This window comes from Eriocheir sinensis, chromosome 46, assembly GCF_024679095.1.
Source record: "Eriocheir sinensis breed Jianghai 21 chromosome 46, ASM2467909v1, whole genome shotgun sequence".
Taxonomy (NCBI): Eukaryota; Metazoa; Arthropoda; class Malacostraca; order Decapoda; family Varunidae; genus Eriocheir; species Eriocheir sinensis.
Genome location: NC_066554.1, coordinates 8,560,662 through 8,583,309, shown reverse-complemented (window position 1 = coordinate 8,583,309; position 22,648 = coordinate 8,560,662). Strand labels below are relative to the sequence as shown.

At 44.4% G+C, this 22,648-nt stretch overlaps 2 protein-coding genes across 5 annotated transcripts; both read right to left on the bottom strand.

The window, feature by feature from the left end:
- Window positions 1-310: 310 nt before the first annotated feature.
- On the bottom strand, window positions 311-5,942 carry LOC126981048 (DNA/RNA-binding protein KIN17-like). Of its 4 annotated transcripts, none has more exons than XM_050831712.1 (3): window positions 5,791-5,836; window positions 2,459-2,903; window positions 311-2,043 (listed from the first exon to the last, which is right to left on the bottom strand). In XM_050831712.1, exon 3 carries the CDS (start codon window positions 2,022-2,024, stop codon window positions 834-836), a length of 1,191 nt encoding a protein of 396 aa, XP_050687669.1. In that variant the 5' UTR covers window positions 2,025-2,043; window positions 2,459-2,903; window positions 5,791-5,836; the 3' UTR covers window positions 311-833. The 4 variants fall into 4 exon arrangements, with proteins under 4 accessions (XP_050687669.1, XP_050687671.1, XP_050687670.1 ...); XM_050831714.1 differs by having other exon boundaries at window positions 2,695-2,903; XM_050831713.1 differs by having other exon boundaries at window positions 2,459-2,611; window positions 5,791-5,820.
- Window positions 5,943-6,443: 501 nt separating this feature from the next.
- On the bottom strand, window positions 6,444-22,164 carry LOC126980930 (carcinine transporter-like). Its single transcript, XM_050831387.1, has 13 exons — window positions 21,027-22,164; window positions 19,550-19,763; window positions 18,694-18,915; window positions 18,317-18,367; window positions 17,620-17,729; window positions 16,440-16,594; window positions 15,437-15,605; window positions 14,563-14,689; window positions 12,813-12,937; window positions 11,176-11,390; window positions 10,292-10,473; window positions 9,240-9,418; window positions 6,444-7,589 (listed from the first exon to the last, which is right to left on the bottom strand). Exons 2-13 carry the CDS (start codon window positions 19,751-19,753, stop codon window positions 7,349-7,351), a joined length of 1,980 nt encoding a protein of 659 aa, XP_050687344.1. The 5' UTR covers window positions 19,754-19,763; window positions 21,027-22,164; the 3' UTR covers window positions 6,444-7,348.
- Between the last annotated feature and the right edge of the window lie 484 nt (window positions 22,165-22,648).

The window sequence follows — 22,648 nt, the reverse complement described above, 5'->3', positions numbered from 1 at the left end:
GTAATTTCAAAGTTCTGTTAGGTATTACTGGGGCTTTAAGTAATAAATTGTCATTACTAGTGATGTTGGTAAAATCAATCAAGCTGGTATTGAATACTGAAGAAAATAATAATTTAACGTGTTCAGAGAGAGAGAGAGAGAGAGAGAGAGAGAGAGAGAGAGATTCTTATTAGCAGTATTACTCGACTCCAATATTTGTACTGGAGTGGTAAAATAAAGATAAATGCAAAAACTCTATAGTGATAAGATAAATAGACATGCTCATGGCAGACAATGTTGATATCTAAATAAAAGAAAAGAAATACCAGACTTATGGGAAAATTTTCACATTTATTCCTTTAAAGGAAAATTAACATTAAATGATCCATACTACATAACATCAAAACTGCTTCCTTAAATGCTAAATAAACTATTTTACCCTATCTGTGGCCTGTACATAAAGGAAAAACAGTGATCTGCTCTATTCAGTCATAAGTCAGGGATGATTATCTACCTCTTCATTTTGTGGTATTTGTTTTATTTTTCATAAAATATCTTCAAAGGTTGCCACAGTGCATTGCTTCTCTCTCTCTCTCTCTCTCTCTCTCTCTCTCTCTCTCTCTCTCATGATGTCAGTCACCCATGATCAATCATATGATACTGTTTGTTTATTTTTGTTTACTTTTTTCTCTACTTCAGTATTACTCGTTTTTTGTTGCATGTTTAGCATTCTGCAACACAGCATGATGCTTCCTTTTTAATTATAATTTCTTTCTTATACCTCTCTCACTCTGTGAATCTCACCAGTGGACAACTCCCAAAGTCCAAAGTTTGGCACCTCCTTCCATTGGTCATTATGATGGTGCCAGTTTGCTGAATTGCTCATAGGGAATGCCAGGCACCAAGTGACCCTCAAAGTCTAGTGTTGCACTGAAGTTCTTCTCCTGAATGCTGTGTAGGGTGGCCCGGGAGCCTCGCCGAGTGCCTGCCACCACCAACACCGCCCGGCCCACTGAGGGGATGACTGTCTCCAGGTGTGTCTGGTCCAGTTTTAGCTTAGTGTTGGTGTCCAGAAGCTTGATGATGGCACTGTAGCCACCAACCACATCCTTTACCACACCCTTCTGCTTGTAGTATTTTGAGCCAAGGTCCTTTGTCACTACCTTCACCACGATGCCCTCTGCCAGCCAGGAGGCATCAGTCACCTGGCTGGCACCATGCGGTCCTCCCTGGCCAGGCACTACACTCTGTTTTTGGAGTTTTTTCCCTTTCATCTCTTCTTCCATGATTTCATCCAATGCTGTTCGTTTTTTCATTTCCTTTTTGGTCTTCTCAATTTGCCTTCCTGTGGTCATCTTGAGGGCATTGGCACTTTCCAGGCCTGATGATCGGGGCCGAGCAACACCAGGCTTAAGGGTCAGGCTGATAGTGGCTCCCTCCTCACGCTGAAGGGCTGCACTAGGTGAAGCACCATCTTCTGTTTTTTCCCCAGGGTCCCTGGCACGCCCCAACTCAATCTGTCGCTGAATGAAATCTTGCATCCTCTCCTCCTGTCCACGCTCAGCCTTTAGCCGTCTCTGCGCTGCTGCTTGGCGCTTCAGAGTCTCTGGGTCACGATCAACGTACGCCACATACCATCCCTTCTCAGTTTCATCAACAACACAATGACCCTCGCGCCCAAGCCACTTCACAAAGTCAGTCAGTGTCTCCCACTGTGTGGCATTCATGTGCACGTGGTCACGGTCTTGGATGTACTCTTGATACACGTTGTTGGCATGCACTCGTTTTGTGCCAAACCTGCGCTTCAGAAGACTCACGTAACCTTCTAAAAACTCCTCTGAGAAGCTGTCCAGGAAGCGGTCAGGGTTGTCAGCAAAGAGAAGCAACTGTCGCTGGTGGCTTTCTGACATGGTGTGGCACTTGAAGCCATTTTCATCACGGCACTGCTTTTGACACATCTGGCAGTACCAACGCAGCTTCTGGAGCCCCTTGGCCTTCATGCGATTGGCCAGGTCCTTTGGAGTTCCCTTCTCAGCCTTCCCCATCTTGCCTCACTTGCTTCGTCTGTTCATAGAAAAGTTGATGGTGCTTTAATATTTCTGCTTAAAAGTTTCAATACATGTTATTCCTTATCATAACTCATTACTACTATGTTTGTGGTGAATGCTATGAGAGACAGAGTTTTTTTAAGCCTTTTTCATGTGATTTATAGCATAAGAAAAGCTCAGTTAGCCGCGTCTATATTATCTGCAACATAACATTATTCCAATGGAAACTCCGATCTGCAAACCTATCATCATATCCTCTTATGGTGCAGTTAAGTTGGAGAAATTATTCCCATTAAGAGTAAAATGCACAAAACGATCACAACATATGCATAACTTACAGTTAAGTGAGAAAAATGATACATGAATCTATCATAAAAGTTGCATAATGGTCAGGTTAGATATGAAATTTAATTGGAGGGGAAGAACTGCACCTTGGGTGAAAGCGTAATGTAAGCTGTGATGTGGAGTGGGGCCCCTGGGGAGTTTGCTACTCATGCAGTTCATAAAACAGTAGCAGGTAGAGCTACAGCTGTTTTGTTTTCACCAAGCCCCCACAACCGTTTCAGGCAGGCAAGGAAGGTCCTCTCATAGGAGAAAAATTGAGAAAATCTGATGAACATTGATGTCGGTTGGATTATCAGGCAAATTATGGTAGTGTATGGCTTACCAATGTTATAGGTGCATTTTATGGTTATCAGCTGAAGAGTTGCTTTTTATTCTTTCTTTTTTTTTTATGTTCAGCCATGGTGCTGATAGGGTTTCTTGGTAGGGCCTGCTGGTCGGGCCTAGCCCATTATGGCACAGGTGAGTGTTTTATAGAGGTATCATCTTGCTTGTAGTTATGATCCAGATTTTATTACCTGTTTCATAATATTACTGGAATTTTATAGAAAACTTCATTCATTAGTAAAGAATTTGCATGGCCTGATATGCTTAAGCACCTAAAGCTGAAGTTGAAAAAAAAAAAAAAAAAAGCAGAGATTTTGTGGTGAGTACCCAACAGTAGTGAGGTTTTAATGACTATGTTTTTGTAAAAAGTTTATGTAAATGCAGTACAGTTTATAGTATGTATAGCTGATGAATGATGCTATTTATGATATTTTATGCTGGTTTATAATATATATATATATATATATATATATATATATATATATATATATATATATATATATATATATATATATATATATATATATATATATATATATATATATATATATATATATATATATATATAATCTTTAACTTAGGAATGGTCAAACCATCTGTGGGTGGACCATGAATGTTTTGAGTGGAGCCACAAAAATTCCTTTGCAGGCAGCTTTGTGGAATCGGGGGGAAAATCCATGAATGAGTGAATCCAAAATAGAGTAGCACCATTTCTAAATGAGGGCTGTAGTGGGGTCAAGACAGGGCAACACCTGTGTCCAGCATTGCCATATCTCCCACACCTGTGATGCATAACTTCAATGATATAGGTAAAATGCATCACAAATAAGATAAAACACATACCCATATAATTTTAAAGTAAATATTATGATATATCAAAGAAAAGTAAACTTAGGCATAAGGTATTTATACGATAATAAAGAAACATGGCATTAATATTTTACAGTGGTGCTAAGAAAATTATATGGCTTTCATCAACTTTCACTGCAGTTCTAAGATGGGCAAGGAATGTAATAATTATAAGACAGTTTGAAGGAAGAATATAATTATAATTTTTTTTAGTTTCTTAATAAAATAGACATGTTAAAACCCCTTACAAGTGGCAACACTCTCACTGACCCAATTAGTCACGTGTCAAGTGCTTCCATGAATTCACTTCACGTCTTGACACAGGATGTAACAAAATATAAATTATGAGAGAGAGAGAGAGAGAGAGAGAGAGAGAGAGAGAGAGAGAGAGAGAGAGAGAGAGAGAGAGAGAGAGAGAGAGAGAGAGAGAGAGAGAGAGAGAGAGAGAGAGAGAGAGAGAGACGGAGAGAGAGAGAGAGAGAGAGAGAGAGAGAGATAGAGAGAGAGAGAGAGAGAGAGAGAGAGAGAGAGAGAGAGAGAGAGAGAGAGAGAGAGAGAGAGAGAGAGAGAGAGAGAGAGAGAGAGAGAGAGAGAGAGAGAGAGAGAGAGAGAGAGAGAGAGAGAGAGAGAGAGAGAGAGAGAGAGAGAGAGAGAGAGAGAGAGAGAGAGAGAGAGAGAGAGAGAGAGCCCAATAATTACCACATCTCCTACTGGCTAAGAAACGTCCTGAATCCTTGTCGTGTGGAGGTGTTGGACGCAGGTCTTGAACTTAACAAATCCAACCAAACCTAACATCATCTTCTAATGGGGGCTCATGACTCCCCATCAACCCTACAGTTAAACCGGTACCGTATTTCACGGGAACGATTTTGCTCGGGACCCAGACCTTCGGGCGGTAACTTTCGCTGAGCTGCTAAGGGAACATGACATGCACTAATCACATGGGGATGCTACACTTGAATGGCATTGGGCAATCTTGGTCTTGATCTTGACTTTCAGTGACCTTATACCTACTTTCAAGTAGAAATAGATGTTGATTAATTTCTGTCAGCCATATTATATTTTAACCCCTTCAACACGAGGATGCGTATACTGCGTCCTTGCATGCCCCGTACCCTATCCAAGGACGCAGATACTGCATCCTGGCTCGCTTTAGCCAATATGCGAGTTATTTTATCTCGATATATATGCTTACATCTCAAAATTATCAATTAATTTATGTTTCTTTATGTGCACCATTTAATTTTGCATGTTTTCATATATAATACATATTGATTATGTTGAGTTTATGGCTGAAAACATGCTATATACAATAGCGACATTTGAAATTTGGCATGTGCCGATCCTGGATACAGCGCGGGGCGCTATCATATATAATACATGATGATTATGTTGAGCTTATTGCTGAAAACTTGTTATATTCAATAGCGACATTTGAAATTTGGCGTGTGCGGCGATCCCGGATATGGCGCGGGGCGCTGTTTTGGCCTGGCCGTAGTGAAGGGGTTAATATAGTTATTTATACACTGAAAAACAAAAATGCATTTACAATCAATACACACCTCACCCTTCCTCCCTCCCTTCCTTACCTCACCTGGATGAATGAGATGAATTTAAGAGTTCTTCAGTTGATACAAATACAGTTGGAGGTTTAAATGTTATGTTAATAATAATAGATAATATAATATAATAATAATATAATAGATAATGTGATACTGGCATGGTACTAAAACGAATCTTTATCACAAATAGCTTTCTTTTTTATGTCAAAACTAACCTAATTTAACCTGACCCCCCAGTGCCATAATGCAATGTGGTAGACTGTGCTCCTAGATCTTTTACTTTAATATTCTTAAGTTTCTGTAATTTTCTGTAAGCTATTAATTATTGTGCAGCTTTCAGATGGCAAAATACAACAAAATGTCAGTATTAATTTCGTACGAGATGACTACCATAAATTCAATACAAACCAATAGGAATTGCCAACAACTGGACTGAAAGGAGGCACAACTCAGCTCTGCCACAAATAGGGGAGATTTTTCAAAGATAGTAACGCTAAGCTGGACAAGGATCTTAGACTACTGGCGCCAACCTGGAAACAAGTCCTCTCCGATATAATTTCCTTCCCTCTTCGTTATTGTTCATGCTCCTTTCTATTATTCGTGTCGTGTTACCTAACTGATACTGAAATTCAGGTCTAGAGAAGCGACTGATTCGAAAAAAATAGGGAAATTGCAATATGTACCTGTACGGCAGAATGTCCTTGTGGGGGCTGTGATTGCACACTTTGTACGGGATCACAAAAGCGTGAAAACCAACGTTGTAGAAGAACTGCATCAGTATAGTCTGATGATACTTTAAAGTATCATCGGGCCGGACAGTTTATTTTTTTTCTACATTTTGTGGGGCCTGGTGGTTGGCTTCAGCCCGTTATGGCGTAGGCAAGTGTTTATAGTGGCGCCATCTTGTATGGCTCATGCTGCCTCCCGAAATTAATTTAATCCTCGATCCTCTTTTAGAGAATCTAGAGTCTGGGTTAATAGGTTGTTTTCAGGACAACATGTGGGTAGTCTTAGGCCACTCGGCGGTGACTGAAAAATTGCCATCTTGTTGCGGCGGGACGCGAACCTGCGTCCGCCTGGACGTCGCTCCCGCCAGCTGCCCACTCAGCCACCGCCCCCAAAAGTTGATCGAGCGCTGCACAACCTTTATATATTTCCATGAAAATAAATACATAACTCGAGACGACCATAGTGAAGGCAAAGAATCACATGATGCAGGCATTCTTTTAGTCATTTGGCAAAACATATGGCTCGGGACAACTTAAAGTACTGAGAACATTGATTTCGATCAGCATTCTCACAACTTGGGAAAAACACCGGGATCAAAATTTCGTAGTCTGGGAACCAAGGTTTGTTTATTCAGCATTTCACAAACTAACAAGTCAAAACTTTTTTGACTATGGTAAATGAGGCCCATCTGCCTCAGGGAAACTGACAAAAGAAGACTGGTTGAGGACTCACTCGCCTTATTCTTCCTCGTACTCACCACTCTACCTATCCACTCTGCAACAATACAAGTGAAAGAATCTGACTTTTCTGCCTCATTCAGGAGGATACAACAATCAATAACTTATCCCAAAACACATGAGCTTAGTCCAGGAAGACACTTGGTGAAAATTGTACACACACACACAGTCTATCCTGCTTAGCCTTTGCGTTACACGCACACTTGAAATCAGTATGACCATTACTCACACAAAAACAAAGGATCCTTCGTTGAGATACCTTGAAACTTCAAGAAATTAGGTGTCTGAAAACTAGAGGCGGCAGCTCCAGGATTTTCAGAAGTAGACTTGGGGCGGTTTCCATCAAGTGCAATGGGAAGAAAAGAACAATGTAATTTATTTAAAATCTATAAAGAGAGAATTTGGGAGTCTCATCCAAGCTCTGCATTGGCGCCACCACTGTTGCCACCAGTCTTAACACGCAAAGTTGATGCATCCAGTTCTCCGACTTCACACCGCGAGGGGGTCAGCTCGCTTGTGGCTACCAAGATCTAAAGACCTTGGTGGCTGCGAGGGAGATGGAATCGCCGTATCTCCAGGGCGTAAAGGAGGAGATATTCTTTCCCCCAAACAGTAGGTATTCCATTTTTTTCTTTTCGACTTCCTAGTGTACTCGTCTTGTGTCAGCTGTGAGGGGTCTAAACGGCTTTCTTTGACTTAGCATTTGCCGGGCCACACGTCAGCCCACGTCAGCCTCCAGCCACGCAGGACAAAGCTGCGGCATGGAGAGGGAAAATTACACCCAGAAGGTGATTTTCATGGCCCCCGAGGCGTCCGTGATGATAGGGGTGTCCATGACGCTGCTCTGCCGGGTCAGCAAGCTCTGGCGGGCCCCAAGGGAGCCCAGTCGACGGAGGGGCGTAGCTTCATCGGCCCCGCCCCGCCCTGCAGCCCCCGACGATGACCTCCGCCGCCCCAGGTCCTCCCCGCTCACTATCTCCTCGGCCTGTGCCTCAGCCTCCTTCAGCTCCTGCTTCCTGTGGGTGACACCACCACCAGGCCGAGACTGCACTGTTATCATACTGTCGTTGTGCTCATTATGTTTGACACTATTGCTTTTTCATTATCACTATTATCATGTTTACTATTATCATTATCATTATTATTTTATTATTTTTATTATTATTATTATTATTATTATTATTATTATTATTATTATTATTATTATTATTATTATTATTATTATCATTATTATTATTATCATCATCATTGTTATTGTTATTATTATTAAAAAAAATAATTTTAGTATATCATCAGTGGCAGCAACTGCAGCAGTAGCAGCAGCAGTACTACTACTACTAATACTAATACTACTAATACTAATACTAATGCTACCACTACTGTTGTAGTAGCAGTAGTAGTGATAGTTGTACTTTTTTTGGTAGTAGTACTAAGGTTTAGAACAAACGAATGGACACGCTTAAGAGAGGCCTATATCCTGCAGTGGAATTATATAAACTGCTGCTGCTGCTGTTGATATATATATATATATATATATATATATATATATATATATATATATATATATATATATATATATATATATATATATATATTGTTACAACTAGCGAAAGAGGCCTGCTTGGAATCAACTACCAGTTCCGTCCGCCGACTCCAATCTCCGCAACAGACATCACGGCTGAAACAGTTCGCTACTCACTGCTCCTATAGAAAAGAGTTCAGAGGAGTGGCCGAAAAAGAGGTCAATTTCGGGAGGAGAGGTGTCCTGATACTCTCCTCTTGAAAGAGTTCAAGTCGTAGGCAGGAGGAAATACTGATGAAGGACGATTGTTCCAGAGTTTACCAGCGTGAGTTATGAAAGAGTGAAGATGCTGGTTAACTCGTTTGTAAGGGATTTGGACAGTAAAGGGATGAGCTTGAGTAGAAAGTCGTGTTCAGCGAGACCGCGGGAGTGGGGGAGGCATGCAGTTAGCAAGTTCAGAAAAGCTGTCAGCGGTGATGGATTTGAAAAATATCACTCTTACAGATTAACGAGAAAGCAAATATATTGCCTTACAGAGTGTCGGGCAAAATATTAATATAAAGGTAAACACTACATGAAGGATTGAACTAATGTACCCAAAGTAGTTATTTAGTAATATGTCGCCCAAAAAGAATCTAATTGTTTAAGTAGGCCTACGCAGCAGAACACCAGATTGCACAATTCTTAAAGCATAAAAACATTGCTAGCAGTTTTAAAGTGAATGTTATACAAACTATAAGAAGCAGTAGTGTGAGTACAGTGTACGGCGGCAAGTGATTTAGCTAGCCTACTTGGCGGCGCGAAAACAATCACCGGCGAGCTATTTCCTCACTCAGTGCCGGTTCTAGTCTTATAGGGGCTCTGGTTTAGATTCTGTTTTGGGGCTCCTTGATGCCCCTCTCAGTCATTTACATAAGGTAACCAAATTATCTGAAAATATTTAGTACTACAAAGAGAATGCATGTTTTTATGATAAATGATGGGGGACCCTGGATACACTACGCCCCTAGATGGTTATGTGAATTAGTTTCGCCTAAAACCGGTCCTGCCTGAGTCTCGCTACAGTGTTCATGGCATCTGTTGAGGCTCAGCGGATAGGCACACACAGGCAGAAGCAGAGCCCCGCCACGGGCCTTACACTGACCCCTCGGGCACGCAGGTCAGGCAGTTGCTCCACGCGAAGTCCTTGCCGAAGGCCTCACCCTCGGCCAACGTATTGGGCAGCTTCTGCTGGAGTGTCTCGGGCAGCCTGAAGGCGAGGACACCGCCCACCGCCGACACCACGCCCATGATGAGCAGCGGCAGCACCAGCATCTCCGTGCCCTACACACACACACACTCACACACACACACACACACGGGGAAGGGAGAGCCTTTAGTAGCATTCTCTCTCTCTCTCTCTCTCTCTCTCTCTCTCTCTCTCTCTCTCTCTCTCTCTCTCTCTCTCTCTCTCTCTCTCTGAACAGTGAATTTATGTGTGGAGGAACTATATGAAGGTTATTGCGTTAGTGTTCACTGCCATAGTTATTCATCTCTGGCTTGAGAGGTCCTTAGACTTTAAATGACAGGCAGTTGTCTTCGCGTTGCCGTTATTCATTTCTGGCTTGAGAGGTCCTTAGACTTTGAATGGCGGGCAGTTCACTGGTGTCATTCTGAACCCACCCCCCCACCTCCATCCACCCACACACACAGACACACTCCTCCATGCGCACAAATTTGCACTGCTATTCTGTCTCTCAAAGTTACTGCGGTTACGTATGTAGTTACTTCGATAATTAGTTAGCAAGTTAGATAGTTTAATTTTAATCAACTTGTTTGCTCAGTTAATTAGTTTATTAATCTGTTAGTTGATAAGATTGTTGGTTAGGTGAATTAAATAGCCTGTTCATTACCTATCTAGTTATTTACTTACCTATTTTTCAGTCAGTTTGTTATTTAGGCACTTAATGAATTTGTTATCCAGTCAATTAGCAAGTCTGTCAGTTAGCTAGTTAGTTAATAAGTTAGTCAGTTCAACAGTTAGACAGTCAGTTACTTACAAACTTATTTATTAATGCAGTTATTTTGTTAGCTCTATGCTACTAAAATAAAACAATAACACGGATCAGATAAGACAAATCAGACTCATCGATTGTTTGTAAAGACTCATACGATGTTTTAAAAAATCAGACGGAGTTCCTTGCCATGTTAACTCACCAGGTAGTTGATGAAGGGGATGATAACCAGACCGAGGCCCCCGACGTAGGCCGAGAAGCCGATGCCCACGCCGCGCACCTCCGTCGGGTACTGCTCGGCGGCGAAGGGGTAGATGATGAGGAAGGCGGCGGACTCGGCGAACTTGGCCACGAGGTAGAGCACGAGCGTGGCCACCGAGGCGTCTGTGTGGTGGGGATGGTGGCAGGGTGGGGTGGGGAGGGGGAGTACAAAGGGCGAGGCAGTGAGGAAAGTGGAGGTATTGTGAGGAGGAGCAGGAGGAAGAGGAGAAGGATAATGAGGAGGTGATATAGGAGGAAGAGGAGGAGGATGTGAAGAGGGAGGAAGAGAAGGGGGAGAGAAAAGAGAGAAAAATTTACTTAATATTGTTATTACTATCATCATTATTAGTATTAGTATTAGTATCATCATCATCACAACCATTATTAGTAACATTGCTATAATAGTAGTATGGTTGGTGTCACGGAAGCTATCTACTACTTTTACCACTACCACTACTACTTTTACTACTACTACTACTACTACTACTACAACAACAACAACAACAACAACGACTACTACTACTACTACTACTACTACTACTACTACTACTACTACTACAACAACAACAACAACAACAACGACTACTACTACTACTACTACTACTACTACTACTACTACTACTTCCACTAGCATAACTAAAGCTGCCACCACCACCCTTACAGTTACTACCACCATCACCAATCCCATCCCTCACAGAGCCATCCATCCAGTCAGCCATTCATCCATCATTCCAACCATCCATCCATCCAGCCAGCCAGCCAGTCAGCCATCCATCCAGCCAGTCATCCAGCCAGTCAGCCATCCAGCCTCAGCCCTCCACCAACCTTCAGGCATAAGCACGGTGCAGATGGAAAAGATGCCCCCCACGATCATGCCGACGCCGAGGATCCAGCGCCTGCCCCAGCGGTCCATCACTATCCAGCAGAGGAGGTAGGACGGCACCTCCACGGCACACGCCAAGAAGAAGGAAAGGTACTCGTTCTCGCCCATCGCCGGCCCGTAATAACTCAGACCCACGTACACAGTCTCGTTAGCGAACCTGCATGAGGGTATGAGGGTCGGTATTGCTTTAGACGTTTCCACATTTCACGTCAACCATTTTCAAAGTCCCCCAAAACAGGTCAGTCGGGTTCTACGGAGCGTTTTTTTAGGTTCATGGTATAGAAGAAGGGTCAAACTACCACCAGGGTCAAAAATCTATCCCTGGAGAGACCCACAACTCCCGCGAAAGCCTAGTCAAAAATATGTGCTTGGGTGACGAATGATTCATAACACGGTTTCGGGTTCTATGGAGCGTTCTTTTAGGTTCATGGTACAGGAGAAGGGTCAAACTACTACCAGGGTCAAAAATCTATCCCTGGAAAGGCCCACAACTCCTGCGAAAGCACACACATTTTACAAGGCTTTCGTTATAAGAGTTTTGGGCATTTGCAAAGGTAGTTTTATGACCCTTCCGGTTGTTTGATCATTCTTTTGTGCCATGAACTTACAAGTACACTCATTAGAATGCGATTGATCTCCTCTTCGGCCTTGGGAAAAAGTTGATGTGAGAGGCGGGAGCATGGAGGTAGAATTGGTGGAGTCGACACGGCCCGCTAATCCCAGTCATTGGGGTGAAGCCGACGAACTGTCAAATTTACGGCCAAAAGATGGGGGTGGGCGAGCTTGGCCGAGCCCATTAAGAGGGAGCTTAACCTGACAACACCTGACACCTGGCCGTAAAAATGACAGCTCGGGCGGATTCACTTAATTGGCCTGATGACTCCACCTATTCTACCTCCATGGGCGGGAGCGTCTGGGAATCTTGACCTGAGACACACGAGGACACATAGGGCAGCAACTATTTCCAAAAAGCCGAAAAGGAGATCTATCGGGTTCTAATGAGTGTGCAATGATCTGTAATTCGTTTAGCCTCTTGAAGTCTTACTTGGTGTCATTTTCTGGATTTTAATGTTGGCAGATAATAATGTATAGTTGAATGTAGAGTTGAAATGTATACGGAAATTAAAGGAAAGAAAGAATGCACAAACGAAATAAACTTTAATCCCAGTGGAGGGAGTGAGGAAAGGATCGAGGCAATGAGGATGGAAGGAAAGGGAGGCACTGATGGAGGAAGTGAAGAAGTGAGGGAGGGAGAGGAGATAGAGAGGAAGATACCTACATTGAGAGGTTCAAAAAAGAAAAAATGAAAGAAAGAATGCACAAACGAAATAAACTATAATCCCAGTGGAGGGAGTGAGGAAAGGAGGCAGTGGGGGTGGGAGGAAAGGGAGGCATTGATGGAGGGAGTGAAGAAGTGAGGGGAGGAGAGGAGATAGAAAGGAAGATACCTACATTGAGAGGGGGTGGACGGTATGGTGTGAGAAGAGGAAGGAGATTACTTATAAAGGGCGAGAGTGAGGACATCAGACAATCATCCTCTGCCCCATTAGCAAGCCGCGAGCACTGGCTGTTTACTCACCACACCATAGTGATGAGGATGGCCTTGAGACGCATGTTGGGAGTGTGGCACATGCTGAAGAAGCCTGAGCTGGTGTGGTACTGTGCCGAGCTGACGCTGAGGGCCTGCTGAGCCAACATGCGGTCCTGGTGTGCAGAGTGTTGGTAGGGGTTTAGGGGAAAGAGGATGATTAGCAAATACGAAGGAAAAGGTTTTCTAAATGCATGCCTCCCCCACTCCCGCGGCCTCGCCACACACACGACTTTCTACTCAAGCTCATCCCTTTACTGTCCAAATCCCTTACGCAAGAGTTAACCAGCATCTTCACTCTTTCATCCCTCATGCTGGTAAACTTTGGAACAATCTTCCTTCATCTGTATTTCCTCCTGCCTACGACTTGAACTTTTTCAAGAGGAGGGTATCAGGATTCAAGACACCTCTCCTCCCGAAATTGACCTATCTTTCGGCCACTCCTCTAACTCTTTTTAGGAGCAGTGAGTAGCGGGCTTTTTTTTTTTAAACATTTGTTACCGTTTTTTCATGCCCTTGAACTGACTCCTCTGCTGTAAAAAAAAAAAAATGCAGAGTATCAGCGTGGAAGGCATTGATCGTAACAAGGGCGGCAATGAGTAAGGCATTGGTTCCCAACCTGGGGGTAAATTACCCCCTGGGGGTAATTTAGCAATTTTTCGGGGGTAATGGAGGGGTGACAGAAAAATGTTAAGAATTCTGAAAATCAAGTAAGCATTGGTATTAGGATTAATGTTAACTTAGTCTTAGTATTTTAAGTTGTAAAGTAAACCTATTATAAGTAAGTAACAAAGCTAAACCAAATAACAATAAATATCAAAAACTAATATACAGTATTAGAAAAGAAAAAATATATAGCTAAGTGTGTGGTAACCGAAAAGTATTTTCACAAGTATGCTTCAGGACACAAGTCACTCAGTAACCCCGATGACTCATCGACGAGTCCAGTACGCGTCACTCACTGCCCGAGTCTGCCTCTATTTCACACTGCCAGTTTCTCTGTGAGCATCAGCCGAGGTGGACATGAGCTGGTATGTATGTGTACTGCCCTGTGCAGTTTATACTTAGTATTTACCCACTGTTACTGTGAGTTTGTGAGTCAATGAAGCCTTGAAAATCGAATTCCAAAACCAAAATGCAGATTCCTTTTGGATTTCACGACTAGCCGACTCGCCAACTCTGTCCAAGAGAGCCTTGAAGTTGTTGGTATCATTCTCAACAACGTATCTGTGCGAGAAGGGGTTCTCAACTGTGCTGGGGATGAAAACAAAAAAGAGGACTCGCTTGAATGTTGCAAACGATGCCAGGCTGGCACTTTCAACCACGAAGCCAAGAATTCCTCAACTAGCTTCAAATATGCAACTCCAACCATCTCACTGATGCTCTTGACATCTTTGGTAAGTCATTAGAGATGCAAAATGTACTAATACAATAAATAAAAGAAATTATCTCTAGTGTTTTAGTTTAGCCATATATATATAAATGTTGACAACATTTTGTGAAAGGGGTAACATGCTTAATGTGGCATGCTAAATTGGGTAACAAGCTGAAAAAGGTTGGGAACCACTGGAGTAAGGAGACAGCAGCAGGAGAAGATAGTAATGATAAGGTAACTGGCCGGTCCGACAGCTAGACCACTTCATCATTAACCAGGGGAAGGGGAGGAGGGGAGGGGGGTAGATCGGCTAATAAATAAATGAATAAATAAAATAATAAAAACAATCGCCTGCAAATAAGTTACCTGAAGTTTCTGGAGGAACGACTCTGGCAGCTGCGTCTTGTTGACCTGCGCCATCTTGACGAGGATGGTTCTGGCCTCCTGCAGGCGCCCCTGGGACAATAGCCACCGCGGGGACTCAGGGAGGTACCTGAGGGAGGGGCCGGGGCGTGAAGGCATGAAGGAAGAGAGGCAGAAGGGGAGACAAGGAGGAGAGAGGCAGGAAGGAGGTAGGGAGAAAGGGAGGCAGGAAAGTAAGGAGGGAATTAAATCGAAATGCAGGGACGGAGGAAGGAAGGAAGGGAGGCAGAAGGGGAGACAATGAGACAGGCAGAGGGTAGCGAGGAGGTAGGGAGAAAGGGAGGCAGGGAAGTAAGGAGGGAATTAAATAGAAATGCAGGGAAGGAGGAAGGAAGGGAGGAAGAGAGGCAGGAGGGTAGGGAGGAGGTAGGGAGAAAGGGAGGCAGGAAAGTAAGGAGGGAATTAAATAGAAATGCAGGGAAGGAGGAAGGAAGGGAGGAAGAGAGGCAGGAGGGTAGGGAGGAGGTAGGGAGAAAGGGAGGCAGGAAAGTAAGGAGGGAATTAAATAGAAATGCAGGGAGGGAGGAAGGAAGGGAGGAAGAGAGGCAGGAGGGTAGGGAGGAGGTAGGGAGAAAGGGAGACAGGGAAGTAAGGAGGGAATTAAATCGAAATGCAGGGAAGGAGGAAGGAAGGAAGGGAGGCAGAAGGGATGGAGACAAGAAGGAGACAGGCAGAGGGTAGGGGGGATGTAGGGAGGCAGGGAAGTAGGAAGAGACTTAAGGTGACATGCAGGGAAGGAAGGAGGAAGACAAGGAGACAGGCAGGCTCCTCTTCCTCTTCCTCTCCTCCTCCTCCTCTACCTCCACTCTATGCTCACCACCAGTAGACGACGTAGGTAAAGAACGGCAGGGAGGTGGTGAGACACAAGTACACCCAGTTCCTGATGAGGTAAGCCACTCCCGCCAGCAGTAGCATCCCGCCGACGTAGAAGAGACACGTCATCACGGTCACGAAGCTGCGGTAACTCGGCCCAACCAACTCCAGCGCTGCGAAGAGGTGAGGGGTGGGGTGGGGGTGGGGGGGAGGGGGGGTTAAGAAGAGCAATAGTGGTTGTTGTGACGTTGTGTATGTGTGCATGAGAGAGAGAGAGAGAGAGAGAGAGAGAGAGAGAGAGAGAGAGAGAGAGAGAGAGAGAGAGAGAGAGAGCGCACATAGTCTACCCAACAGGACAATCGCTAATCCCGTTTTCCTTAATTATATCAAAGAAAACGAGACGCAGAAAGAAAACGGAGGTGATTAAAGGGAGACTAAGATGTAAAAATAGTAATGTGGACTAATTAAACAGGAGAGAGAGAGAGAGAGAGAGAGAGAGAGAGAGAGAGAGAGAGAGAGAGAGAGAGAGAGAGAGAGAGAGAGAGAGAGAGTCAAGTCTGAAAGGACCGAGAAGAAAAGGAAGAAGAAAAAGAAGAAAAGGAGGAGGAGGAAGAGGAAGAGGAGCAGGAACACGATATCAAAACAATGAGAAGGATTACAAATAGGAAAAGGAAGAGAAGGAGGAGGAGGAGAAGGGAGAAAAAGCACATATCAAATAAATAAAAAGAAGCACAGACAAGAAAAGGAAGTGAAGGAGGAGGAGGAGGAGGAGGAAGAGGAGCAGAAACTCAGAAACACGAATATCAAAACAATGAGAAGGATTACAAATAGGAAAAGGAAGAGAAGGAGGAGGATGAGGAGAAGGGAGAAGAAGCACAAATATCAAAAAAATAAAAAGGAGCACAGACAAGAAAAGGAAGTGAAGGAGGAGGAGGAGGAGGAGGAGGAGATGTGTAGGTAACATAAAATCAAAAGGGGCCGAAACCGACGAACATGGCGCCACTCACAGATGATGAATGGAATCTGGTAAATGGCCGGAACGGTGAGGCCGACGAGGAAGCGACACGCGGCCCAGCTCCAATAGTCGGGGGCGAAGGCAGTTACGAGGCCCGCCACCTGTTCCAGACCCAAGCACACGAGGAAGGAGACCCGGCGCCCGAACCTGCAACACAAAGAGAAAGAGAATGCGGAAAATAAGACAAAGAAAGTTTCGTTTAGTCGGCGCAACATCTATGGTCATATGCCGGAGAGAGACAGAAGGGGAAGGAATTATAGTCAGGAGACGGAACACAACCCCCGATTAATACCTGGTACCCATTCACTGCTGGGTGGACAAGGGCGTAGGGTATCGGAAAAGCCGCCCAAATTTTTCCACTCCACCCGGGGATCGGAAAATAAAACAAAGAAAACTAGAGATACAATCGCAGCAAGAAGAGTAAAGTAACAAGGAACGTAGTGAGAAAGATACTCAAGAAAATGAAAAATTAGTGATGACTTAAGCAAAAGAAAGGCAGTGAATTTAACGAATGGAAAACAGTTATAATGTGAAATAGGAAAAAAAGAAAGAAAACACGATAATAACATAGCAAGAACATTGATCTAACAAATTCATGAGTCCAGCCGGTAAGGAAAACATAAAAAAAGGATACATGATAACCCGCGCCATTAGCTAGAAGGAAAGCAAAAACAAATGAAAAAAAATGATAATAAAAGGAACTAGGAATACAACCATAGCAAAAACAGGGAAGTGTCAAGTCAAGGAAGAAAATCAGGAAAATAAGGCGAAAGAGGATTTTTTTGTGGGACGTCGAACAAAATATTCGCTTGTCATCATCATCGTCATCATCCACTAACACCCACACCCACACAGTAATAGATGGGCCACTACACACACACACACACACACACACACACACACACACACACGGTAATAGATGGACACTAACACACACCCCAACACAGTAATAGATGGGCCACTAACACAAACACCGACACAGTAACATGGCGGGGAAAAGCTGAGGAACTCTCTCGCGGTAAATATGTGCCTCCCAAAACCTGTCAGCGGAAATGAAAAAAAGCATTTTGGTTTGAGTAATGTGCGATCCTCAGCCTATCAGGTGACACGAGCGCATACTCCTCTGCACCTCCAAAGTGCGTGTGTGTGTATGAGATGCTGTGCTTGCTTACTTGTCGGAGATGGTGCCGAAGACGTAGACCCCGATGATGCCGCCGATGTTGAGCACCGAGAGGCCGATGGTGGGATAGATGTTTCGCTGACACACCAGGTCGTACTGCAAGGGGGGGATGGGGGGGAGAGAAGGCACGGGATCGTTATGAGGCAGTGACGAGGAAAGCAACAACTGTCTAACTAACTAACTTATCTAATAACTACCTACCTTCAATACTACCTACATACTAATAGGTCAGTAACTAAATAACTCATTTCAACTATCATTCACTAACTATTGATTTATTCTTACACTCAATCACTCACAATTAACTAACCGTTTCCCCGGCTTACTCACGCATTCACTGATTCATTCACTCACTTTCTATTTCATTCACTTACTCAACTAGCTAACGAACTAACTAAATTATTAACTCACTCACTCACTCACTCACTAATTAACTAACTCACCCACTCACCCTCACACCAGCTTAATATTACACATCTGACTAAACCACTCTTCTCTCTCTCTCTCTCTCTCTCTCTCTCTCTCTCTCTCTCTCTCTCTCTCTCTCTCTCTCTCTCTCTCTCTCTCTCTCTCTCTCTCTCTCTCTCTCTCTCTCTCTCTCTCTCTCTCTCTCTCTCTCTCTCTCTCTCTCTCTCTCTCTCTCTCTCTCTCTCTCTCTCTCTCTCTCTCTCTCTCTCTCTCTCTCTCTCTCTCTTAGTCACCAGGTACTGCATGCACTGGCTGAACTCTCCGTTACTCTCCTGCAAAGTGGTGCAAGATTCCCATGTTAAGGTCATTGCTTGACCAAAATTTTTGCACCCACACAAATACCAATGTGATAGAATTTGTTGTTTGTAACCTAGTTATTAACATTTCTACTCAAAGAGAGAAATTTGTCGTTATTAAGCTGCTGCTTGATCTTTATGAAAAAAACGTTCCGTAGTCAACTTACTCCTGAGTGAACATCAAAATCGATTTGATGTTGATGTTGTCTTTTGACGAGTTATATTTTTCAGGCATTGATTCCATAAAGTGTTAGCGAAGCGCAGTGGTCGTCTGGAGGGGCTATACGTGTGTGCATCCTTACCCTAGGTATTGAAATATTCCTGGCCTGCAGCGGCGTGAGTCCCGCCTCCTCCAGCTCGGGCACGCGGCACCAGTGGGGCGGCACGGGGCTCATAAACAGCTGGTTGAAGGCGTGGAAGCCGCAAGGGATGCACGCCGGTAGGCAGATGAGGAAGATGAGCAGCTTCTGGTAGCGGCCGAACTCCCCGACGTGAGGCAACAGGTCATCAAAATCCATAGATTTCTGCGTGACGAGAAAGACCAGGAGGATTAATCTTACGTCAAACAGCATGACAAAGCAGCGGCACTAGATTTCCCAAACCAGTCATCGTATTCAGCATAATGAGTTTATCTGTTACTGAAAAATAATGGTACTGAAATTTATTATCAATATACTTTTTTTTACAGGAAAGGAGGCAGCTCAAAGGCAAAAACAAAATGTGAGGAAAAAAAAAAGCCCGCTAATCGCTGATCCTATAAAAGAGAGTAGTAAAGAGATCCCAAAAGAGAGGTCAATTTCGGGTGGAGAGGTGTCTCGATACGCTCCTCTTGAATGAGGTTAAGTCATAGGCAAAAGGAAATACAGACAAAGGAAGGCTGTTCTTTACCAGTGAAGGGGATGAGAGAGAGAGAGAGAGAGAGAGAGAGAGAGAGAGAGAGAGAGAGAGAGAGAGAGAGAGAGAGAGAATATGCCAGCCAGGAGAACCTTGAGTACTCCCTGACTTTGAACCCAGGGTGGTCATTTCTCGGGTCGACACGAGGCTACTATTTGTTGAGCGGCAGCCGCCTTCGATCTGTTTGGAACCACATAAGCTTCTTACAAACTCTCTCTCTCTCTCTCTCTCTCTCTCTCTCTCTCTCTCTCTCCCCGGACCCACCTCTGAGGGCTTGGAGGTCTTCAGCTTCTTGAAGGCGTCGCGTCGTGCTTGAGCTCCTGGATTCATCGAAGACGTCTCCTCCTCCCCTCTTCCTCCTCCTCCTCCCCCGCCACCGCCTCTTCCTCCCTCCTCCTCCACAGGCTCCTCCACCTCCATGATGTCACTGTGCTCACAACGCTTCAGCTCAAGCTTCTTCTTCCCCATTGGCGATGCCCTGTATTGTTATAAATATTTTCATTAGCAAAGGAGGGGGATAAGCATTAGTAGTAGTAGTAGTAGTAGTAGTAGTAGTAGTAGTAGTAGTAGTAGTAGTAGTAGTAGTATATAGCAGTAGTAGTAGTAGTAGTAGTAGTAGTAGTAGTAGTAGTAGTAGTATAGTAGTAGTAGTAGTAGTAATTGTAGTAGTAGTAGTAGTAGTAGTAGTAGTAGTAGTAGTAGTAGTAGAAGTAGTAGTAGTATATAGCAGTAGTAGTAGTAGTAGTAGTAGTAGTAGTAGTAGTAGTATAAATCAAAAGCAAAATGTCATATATTAAAAAAACACTGGGCAGGGGCTTGGTTTACGAGACGCCAGTTCAATAGTCCTGTTAGGCTGCTACGACGGCTACTTTGTCCGAAAAATCTTTATCAGCCCAAATAGGGGATGGCTGCAGTCCCCCTATGCGCCTGCCCGTGTTAGTTGTTCGGAGTTGTCCCTCTACTAGGTGAATTGCCTACCACGGCTAACGAGCTCCGCCTGCCCGTGTTAGTTGTTCGGAGTTGTCCCTCTACTAGGTGAATTGCCTACCACGGCTAACGAGCTCCACCTGCCCGTGTTTGTTGTTCCGAGTTGTCCCTCTCCTAGGTGAATTGCCTACCACGGCTAACGAGCTCCACCTGCCCGGGTTAGTTGTTCGGAGTTGTCCCTCTCCTAGTCTTTCGAATGGTAACTATTCACAAATAAATATTGATAAGTAAGAAAAAATAATCGTGGTTAACTTTTATTTTGTTGCCAGAAATAAGATATTATATTCATGCATGTCCTTTTTACATTAGTTATTTCCCAGTGTGTCGCGTATGTACTTCTTTCTTTCATATCTTTTCCCTCACCACCACCACCACCACCACCTCTTGCTTCACCTTGCACCACCACCGCCACCACCACCACCAACCTCACCTCGCATATCAAGGAAATATAACTGTCTCCCTGTCACATACCCTCATCACTATCCCCACCTTTACCTGCCTCTCTTCGCATATCATCACCACCATCACCACTACGACTACCGTACCGTACCCTTCCTCGGGCCTGCCTCACCACCATTATCACCTTCATAATTCACCTTAATTAACCATCACGCACCACCACAACCTTTACCTTCACCATCACCGCTACCATCATCATCACCACCACCACCATTACCACCATGCCCCATTACCGGGTCTGCCACACCTTCACCACCACCACCACCACCCCCTCACCCTCACCGCCACCACTCACCTTCACCTTGCTGCTGGGCGACAGTACAAAAGTCAGTCACAAGGAGCAATATTTCCAGTGGTCTTAATAGCGACAGACGTCATCCCGCCTTCAGAGATCATTACCATACACTTGATTGTTTTGTTTAGCTCTTCACATGGAAAGTAACGCGGGGAGTTTATGTGACATGTATCGCTCTGTGTTTATGTTCATGTTTACTTTCGCACTGCCGCTGCTTGCCGGAATGTGTGGTGCGTGGCGGTCGTGCCATGCGACGGATGGCTAGCTGGCCCTCCACTGCCCCTCACACCGGAGGGCACCACCGAACGATGTGGTGATGTCTTCTCCCAGACACCACCCAGGAACGAGCCTCCCCTCCGCACCTTCGGTTTACGTCACAAAAAAAATTGAGCACACACTAATTCCTGCGTTATAAGATCATGAAGGCATAGTGCAAGAGGGGAGCGTATACATGCGTTCAAGGGAGCACAGCAGTATAACGTAGGCCAGCCGCCGGCACCGTGTGGAGCAAGATCTAAAGATGATATGGAGCAGGAGAGGTGGTGGAGCGACTTGCAGACCGCCGAGCGCTCTACAGTGCTTAGTGTGAGGGGCGGAAGCCTGACAAGTGCTGACGAGTGGCCAGTGACGGGGGCGCTGGAGATGTGCGCCGCAGGGGCTATTGTCGTGGGCAGCGAGTTGCGGTGGGCTCAGTAAGGCTGAAGGTGAGATACGGGCAGATGATTGTGGGAACCAACATGACGAAACGCTTACAACGCCAATGCTTTTGTTCACGAGGCTTTAATCATGGCCCGCGGGATGGCCTTGCTTTAGTTCGCATTGATGACTGTTGTTGATAAGCTTGGAAATGAGATGAGTGGTAAGAGAAATTACCAGGCAATCATTCACATTAAAAAATAATGTGACATCGGCAAAACCTGCAAATCCATAAGTCCGTGTGTTTGCCCATCTGTGTAGTAGATATTATGGCACAGTACCCACAATTAACGCTTTCGTAGTGTAGAGATTAGCGCACCTAGCTACGAATCGGAGTTCGATCTCGGCTCCCGGCTCACCCAGTTCATTCTCCCCACCTGTTCATCTCTTCTCTGGGGCTGGTTGATGAGTGGGTACCCGGGGACACCAGGGAAGGTAAACTGTGGTAACCCGGATGTTACACTTGTCGTGTGTCCTTGAGTTTTTTATATCACCACATGCTCGAGGGTCAATGAGACAGAGTTGAGCACCAAGGCCACGAGAAACTTTGCGTAGCCCCAAATTCTACCTTAATCTTACCTACTCACGAATCCGGTTTTCCTCAGAGGTTGATGTTCGCAAAGGACTTTACTCTGTTCAAGTATTCATAAAGGAAGAGAATGCATCTGTTTGATATTAGGAATTTTTTGGCATTATGATATGTGGAGATCTTAAAAGCTCTCTGATGCATGGAAAGCATAATAACATCCTTTGTATTAGGTGAGGAGCCTGTTATGTGTGAACACAGTGTTGACTGGACATTCGAATTAAAACCTATAAGAAGACTCTTTTAACCATGATCTCAACATTTCTGCCCGGAACCGAGCTAAATCTATTCTTTCACGTACCAAAATCTCTATTATTAGCAGGCAACGCGTAGGGCCGTA